This window comes from Mus musculus, chromosome 15 (assembly GCF_000001635.26).
Source record: "Mus musculus strain C57BL/6J chromosome 15, GRCm38.p6 C57BL/6J".
NCBI lineage: Eukaryota > Metazoa > Chordata > Mammalia > Rodentia > Muridae > Mus > Mus musculus.
In genome coordinates this window covers 99598259-99605712 of record NC_000081.6, presented here as the reverse complement: position 1 = coordinate 99605712, position 7454 = coordinate 99598259, and the positions used below count along the sequence as shown (strand labels likewise).

General features: G+C 54.2%; 1 protein-coding gene and 1 long non-coding RNA gene across 6 annotated transcripts in view; one reads left to right on the top strand and one right to left on the bottom strand.

The window, feature by feature from the left end:
• Window positions 1–234: 234 nt before the first annotated feature.
• Aqp6 (aquaporin 6) lies at window positions 235–7245 on the bottom strand. Of its 2 annotated transcripts, NM_175087.5 has the most exons (5): window positions 3913–4513; window positions 2966–3124; window positions 2664–2744; window positions 1832–2017; window positions 236–1468 (listed from the first exon to the last, which is right to left on the bottom strand). In NM_175087.5, the coding sequence occupies exons 1-5, from the start codon at window positions 4303–4305 to the stop codon at window positions 1406–1408; spliced, it is 882 nt and encodes a 293-aa protein (NP_780296.1). In that variant the 5' UTR covers window positions 4306–4513; the 3' UTR covers window positions 236–1405. The 2 variants fall into 2 exon arrangements, with proteins under 2 accessions (XP_006520413.1, NP_780296.1); XM_006520350.4 differs by lacking the exon at window positions 1832–2017 and having other exon boundaries at window positions 235–1468; window positions 3913–7245.
• Gm34765 overlaps window positions 4171–7454 on the top strand; it is a 25891-nt gene continuing 22607 nt past the window's right edge. For all 4 annotated transcript variants that reach the window (XR_875660.2, XR_003951480.1, XR_384446.3 and 1 more), the window contains exon 1: window positions 4171–4275. This is a non-coding gene — a long non-coding RNA (predicted gene, 34765). The remainder of the gene's footprint in view (window positions 4276–7454) is intronic.

Genomic DNA, 7454 nt, shown 5'->3' with positions numbered 1-7454 from the left:
CACCCCCACAATGCTCCCAGGTCAGTAGACCTCAGAGAGAAGGAGGCAGGGCTCTGGGTAAACTGACCAGTGGAAGGTAGCTGTCTAGTTTTCTGCTCTCTCGCTCTCTCTCTCTCTCTCTCTCTCTCCCCCCCTCCCTCCCTCCCTCCCCCCACACTCAGGTATCCCCCTTCCCCTCCCCCTTCCCTCCCATTACCAACAGCAATTGTATCCAAACCCAATAATTACAGTAACTGCAACAACAATCATCATTTATTGGAGTGTTCTACCAGCATTTAATTCCCCAAAGCATTCTCATCGTTGCCACAGCACCCCGGAGGGAGGGAGAAGTATGCCCATTCTACAGTGGATAAGCTGAAATCCAGAGAGGATACCCCACCACCCCACGACCCCCTTTGATTAGCCGAGTAGATGTGCAGTGGCCTTCAATGTGTAGCAAAAACAATTCAACTCCCAGGGTCTTTTAGAGGCACTAAGCCTGTAGTCTCTACTTTCTGGGCCACTCTATAGCCTCACTATTTAACAGGGACCAAGGTGTTGAAAATCAGACCTTAGAGGCTTCTGGCCCAGGGTATAGACCGAGTGTGGCATGGGGGTGGGGTGGGGACGTGGGCTTCCTCTGTATCACCTTGTCCCAGGTAGAGATCTTCCTGAGCATTTGGGAACAGAGAGACCTTTTGGAAGAGCGACCTTTGTCCTCAGGAAACCCCAAACCACACCTAGGACAGAGAAATCTTTCAAGAAGCTCAGGCAATCCCTAAAACTGGTATTGCCCCATCTTAGTGGGCTCTGAAGCTCCTTCATCAGAGTCCAAGCAGAATGGATATTTGGGACCCAATTCCCCTTTCTCCAAGACAGGGATCCAGCGGCCCAGGATGCCCACTGGGGTCCTGCTGTGTGGTTTCTGCCTCCCTGTGCTCTTGCCGTTAAGAAACAGAAAAGGGTCAGGAAACTAGAACCTTGACCATGGGAGCAGGAAGAAGGCACATGGGAGAGGCTGAGAGGACGAGGGAGAGGGGCTGGGAGGACTGGGGTAGATTGAGGGGGCTAGGGAGAGGGGACCAGGGGTACTGGGGTTATCTGGGGGGATGAGGGAGAGGGGCTGGGGGGACTGGGGTAGATTGAGGGGGCTAGGGAGAGGGGACCAGGGGTACTGGGGTAGTCTGGGGGGACCAGGGAGAGGGGACTGGAGTAGATTGAGGGAACTAAGGAGAGGGGACTGGGGTAGACTGGATAACTAGGGAGAGGACTGGACAGGGGAGACTGGGGAGGCTGGGGGAAGAGGGCAACAGAAAACAGGAAACATGAAAGCAACATTACAGCAGAAGTGGAGGGCCTTGGGAGGGTAAGGTGAGGACCAGCAGGAAGTGGCCAGGAGGTACTGGGAGGGGAGCCAGGGAGGGGATCAGCAAAGGCCAAGCGTGAATGAAAATGACCGGACAGCCTCCTCACACGGAGAAGTCAAACACTGAAAGAAAGAAGAAAACAGGGAAGGCAAGTTGGAAAATTAACTGGATGGATTTACCTCCAGATTCTTTCTGTCTATGAATGCAGAAGCTGGTCGTGGTGGTATCCCTAAGTCCCGTCTATTTCACAGGCCAAGCGGATGGGGGTGGAGGGGCTGGGAGGCATTGGGAATGGAAGGTCAGCCTGCACAATGTATGTCAAGAGAGGAAACGTGGAAAGGAAACAACTGTTTGCTTATGGACAGAGATTGGTTCCTACTTTTAGAACAGGAGGCTAAATCTCCTGATCACCCACACACCAGGGCCACCTCAAACCCAAGGCCTGCCCTGGAGGCCCAAGGGGCCAGAGGCTGTCACACGCTCACTTCTGTGTCCTCAGAGTTTGTCTGTGATTCTTTCTTCTGGGGCTCCAGGTCTACCACTTTCTCCACCTTTGTGGTGCCCACAAGGATGGCCAATCGCTGGGCTACAGTCTTGGTGTCAGGGAACAAGATAAAGTTGTAGATCAGCGAAGCCAGGACAGCCCCTGTGAGCGGTCCTACCCAGAAGATCTGAGGACAGAGACGTAGTTGTGAGCGCAAGGTAGTTTCAGAAACCTGCCTGCTTCCCTAGCACTGAGTGGTGTCCCCAGCTCCAGCCCCAGAGACTCACCAAACGCCTACAAGGCATGAGCCCAAGGGTGAGGGGACCTTGCCTTTCCCTGGAGTGGGGCCTTGGAGGATGCGACCAAAGCTAAAACTGGGCTCAAGTCTCCTCACCCACTCCTGCGTCTTCCTCTCACCTCTCCTGTTTTAGCTCTGACTATTGCTGTTTCTGTCTGTGCTTCTGTGTGGTCTATTTCTGTTTGTCTTTTCTTTATTCAAGTTTGAAATTTGGTCCAGCTGGAGAAGGCGAAGAAGGAAACGGCCGGAACAGGAAACCTGGGCCAAGGCTGCAGTTTCTGCCCTGGCCCATTTTGTGTGAGTCCCTGGATACTGCAGGATATTGGAGCTGAAAGTCAATGCAAGCCGGGACACTCACCTTGGCTTTTTGAATGTAGGGAAAGCTGCACTCCTGGGTGGTTTAAATAGCCTGGGAGGGCAGGAGCTGGTTTATTCAACTCTATATGGATTTCCTAATAGCAAAACCTGCTATCTCTATTCCTTCTGCCTAACCCCACCACCACACACCCTCAAGGCTACCAGTGGAGGACCTCACCCAATGGACTGCGAACTTCCCAACAATGACGGCAGGGCCGAAGGAGCGGGCTGGGTTCATGGAACAGCCAGTGAAGTAGATCTGGTAGGGCAAAGAATGAGGGTTTGAGGCAGCCTGGAGGAGGACGTTTCCCCACTGTCCTAGCTCAGAATATTAGAGGGCATTCCTTCAGCCACAAGAGAGGAGGGGCTTAGGGAGAACATTTCCTGGCCTTTTATGGTCCTGTAGCCTTTAGGGCCTTAGGGTTCTTCAGGGAGAGTTCCCGTATGTGCACATGCATGGTGTCCTCCTTTGTCTCTTACCCCAATGAGGTGGCCCAGTGCCACAGAGGTTCCAATCATGGCAGCTGGGGACGCCAAGGTCTGCCGGCCATCCATGGAAGCAAAGACACAGAGCACCAGCTGCAGCGTCAGAACCAGCTCCACGGCCACCGCCTGGCCAGTTGATGTGCTGTTGTGGACCTTAGCAGAGAGGATTGCACTGGAGTGGACTTGGGCTCTGAGCACAGGACAGTGAGACTCCCTAGTCCTTCCTACTCTCCCCGGCTGAGGGCTGATGCAGGACCCTAAGGAGGTCTGTGGGGTCTGTGCAGCCGGCTCGCATTGCATCCGGATGCCTGCTCCCCGTGCAAGTGCCTGACACGTCTCCCACTCTCCCATTGAGTGAGGCCCGCGGTTCAACGGTGCCTCAGAAGTTAAGGAGTGATGAAAAAGCTTGAGGGAAGAATGGAGGGGCTGCGGGTAGAGGTGGAAGCAGATGGAGCAAAGATGATGAGAGGAGTGAAGCAGGCCTCGGAAACAGAGAAACCAGCAGGATACACAGAGAGAGTACAAGGCCAGTTAGGTAGGGCTCTCCCTCTCCCTCTCCCTCTCCCTCTCCCTCTCCCTCTCCCTCTCCCTCTCCCTCTCCCTCTCCTTCTCTCTCTCTCCTCTCCCTCTCCCTCTCCCTCTCCCTCTCCCTCTCCCTCTCCCTCTCCCTCTCCCTCTCCCTCTCAAGCCCAGCTTGGCTCCTCGCTGACAGCTCTTAGCTGCCCCTGATTCCCTCCCCTTCGTATTGTCTCGGTGTCCCATCTGTTTATCACACCATGTTGCCATTTCTGTCTGGCCTAGGTGAATGCTTAAATGGGAGAGGAACCCGGGGCAGCTCAGAATAGCTACATTGTTTCCTCCTGTCTGGCCTCCCACCGTGACCATCTGACTCCCTCAGGTGCCCTATCATCTGCCACATGACTGGGCCTCTTTGCACCTACCACGTTGACCCCAAGGGTCTCTCGAATACCTCCTGGAGTTACCCCGTAAAGAAGAGCAGCCCCAGCTGTGGCCCCAGCCAGCTGCGCAGCGATATAGGCCATAGCCCGAGGCAGAGAGATATGGGATCCCACGAGGTAGGCCAGGGTCACAGCAGGGTTGGCGTGGGCCCCGCTGGTCTTCCAGGAGATCTGCACGGCTGTGGCTGTGGCCAGATTGAAGGTGATGGCGATCTGGAGCACAGAGGGAAGCGCCACAGGCCAGGGCAGAACAGAGCCCACACCAAAGAAAACGTACAGCCCCGTGGCCAGGAACTCAGCAAAAAGCGCCTTGCTGATGGCGGTCCAAAGCCCGCCAACCAGAAGGTAAGCCCTGCTACACAGCCCTGGCTCCATGTCTTGTCACCTGCTTGCCTTCAGGTCTGCTGCCTCTTCTCCCTGATTCGTTCTGTTCCCTCAGGTCTCTTGACCCCTCCCCAGCTCTCCTGGCCTCCCTTTCTGTGGCAGCTTCCCCAGCCAGCTAAGGTGCCCCCAGCACACTGCTGGCCTTAGAAACAAGCTGCTCAGATTCATGGGGAGCCAGCTGATGGCATTGTGCGTGTCTGGGGGTGGGAGGTTCAGAGTGCTCACGTGTCTGTTCCAGCTCGGGGCTCACCTGACAGGAGGGGGCCAGGCCAGTAAGGAGGAACACTGGGCACTGAGCTGGAACCTCCCGGGACTGGCTGCCAAAAGAAGTCTAGCCTGGGACTTGGGGACTTGGGGAGTGGAAGTCAGATCCCTAATGTCAGCTTAGAGACCAGCAAGATCATGGAGAAACCCACATCCAAGGCCTGCTGCAGGGGTGCCTGTGTGCTAATTGCCTAGTCTCTTCTTCTTAAATGGTGGGGTGTATTCTGTGCCCCATAAGCCCAGGTGCGAAATTAAGTTCTTTCCACCATTCCCCCGTAAAACATGGCATCCAGGTCTCAGGCACGGGCAATCAACTTGATTGAGGATGTGGTCCTGGTGGTGTGGAAAGGAGCTGGGGTTCACCACACGGATGCTCAAACCATGATAGCTGCTGCATGTGGCCCGAACAGTTCTGCTGTCCGCCGGTGGGGGATCCCCTGTGCTTTTTCCCTCACTTCCTGCCTCTCTGCCTCCCTTCGGGACCTTGTTCTCAGAGCCCCCCACCCCCATGATTTATTACATCAGATGGGTTATCTACTTATATAGCTATGTCATCCTAAAGTGTCACCGTGCCTCTTCCCCAGTAGCATCAGATTTCTCAAACAGAGGTGTTCCCTCTGTGGAGCTGCCCAAGCAATACCTGCATCCTGCCCTAACCCTGGCTGCACCTGGTTAACTGCAGGCTCCTCAAACAGAGTCTGTCCCCAAATGCCACCCTCCCTGTCTCCCACACTTCTCTCCAGCGCAGTTGGTGGCACCCAAGAAGTGTCTTTGACCCCTTTCCAGAGGAAGGCATCGAACTCTGCTAGTTTTGAATCCCGAGTGGTCCCGGCTGGGCTCTCCTCCTCACCGTGCAGCCTTTAGCCGGTCCGCCCTCACTTTGCCCTCCTCAGTCCTCCACACTGCGGTCTGAATGATGCTTTGTTTTGTTTTGTTTTTTAAAGCAGTGCTCAGCCGGCTGCTGTCCTGCTGCAGTCTCTGCCACCCTCTTTGGAGGTCTAAGCCAGAATGACAAGGTCCTGTGGGGCCCCATTCCTCCTGCCTCCCTCGTCCTTCTTCCTTTGTCCCCTGGCATCCTGGGATGAACATCCTGCCATCTCCACCCCCACCCCCACCCCTTCATGGAGAGCCTTCTGTACTCTTCGCCTGAACCTCTTAACCCATCCTGGAGGACAGCTTCCAGCGCCACCTGCTCTGTCCTAAGGCCATCTCTGTGTGTTGCCGCCATACCTAAAGCCTTTCCATGTACAAGTCAGCACACTCCTGCCACGGTGTTACTATGTCTCCCAAACAAGGTGATCAGCCCTCAGGGGGAGGAATCACATTTTGTTCTATATATAGTGTCCTGCACAGAGACTGCCTACGAGAGAGACCCAGTAATGAGAGCAGGTGACTGTGTGGTTGGTTTCAATCTCATTCCGCTATTTCTACGGCTGCCCTCCTGCCCCCTCGTAGGACCAAACCCTCTGACATCTTCAAGGGAAAGCTCCAATTCTGGACCACGGGCTCTACTGTACCCTCCCCATCGCAGTCACAGTCAGACCCCTCCCTCTCCCAGTCTGTCCTGGATTTCCCTTGCTCTCCTCAGAGGAACCCTTGGTTTCTTACTGGGCACAGCATGCTCTTGCCAGTGCCCTACTGCCCCTCCCCTTCCCCTCTGCTGCCCATTATCATTCTCATCCACACCTCTCTGCCCCCGGACTGTGTTGCCAGGCCCAGCTGGTGGGACTGGAGGCCGCACAGGCTCAGCTGTAACGGGAGGTCTCTGTCGTCTCATCTGCGAGTGTCATTCCCGCCTCCCCCAGCCTCCTACTGATATAACGCTGGATGCTCAGGATTGGTGGAGACCTCAGCTTAGAGTCAGTTCCAGGCTCATTTATGCTGGACAATAAATACACCCTTGACCCCTAGGCTGAATCTGCTGGGGACAGGCACGCACCAGGCTTCCCCCCCACTCCGGCCTCAGGAGACCAAGCTCTGCTCGTTAATCTTCCCACAGTTCTGCTGGCCCTAGGTCCTTCTCTTCCTTTTTTGTTTGTTTGCTTGTTCTTTTTGGTTTGATTTTGTTTCTGTTTGTTTGTTTGTTTGTTTGTTTGTTTTTTTTTTGAGACAGGGTTTCTCTGTGTAGCCCTGGCTGTCCTGTTACTCACTCTGTACACCAGGCTGGCCTCAAACTCAGAGATCTGCCTGCCTCTGCCTCCCGAGTGCTGGGACTAATGATTGTGCCGCCACCATACTCCCATCCTTTTTTTAAAAAAAATTATTTTATTTTATTTTTTTAAAGATTTTATTTATTTTTATGTATATGAGTACACTGTCGCTGTCTTCAGACACACCGGAAGAGGGCACCAGATTCCATTTCACATGGTTGTGAGCCACCTTGTGGATGCTGGGAATTGAACTCAGGACCTCTGGAAGAGCAGTCAGTGCTCTGAACTGCTGTGCCATCTCTCCAGCCCCCTTTCCCATTCTTAAAAACTATTACTATTATTTACATTTTCATTTTATTGTGTGTCTATGAGTATGTGCACATCTAATTTCAGAGGTCATTTCAGGAGTCAGTTGTTTCCTTCTACCATGTGGGTCCTAGGGATTGAACCCAGGTCGTCTGTCTGTCAGGCTTGACACAGGTGTCTCTCTCCCTGAGCCATCCCTCTGCCTGTTTCCCCCATCCCTCAGACTTCCACACTCCTCCCAAACTCCTTGCTCCCTCTGAGTTCCCCTCATCGTACTCAGAAAGCCAAGCCTTCTCCCATCTGACAGCTCAACCATGGCCCATACCCTACCCAGCTGCCCATGGTGCTAAACAGAGGTGACCTTTCTCTTATGTCAGAGATCCTTCCAAAATGCCACACTGGTCATGTGACCCCACTGCC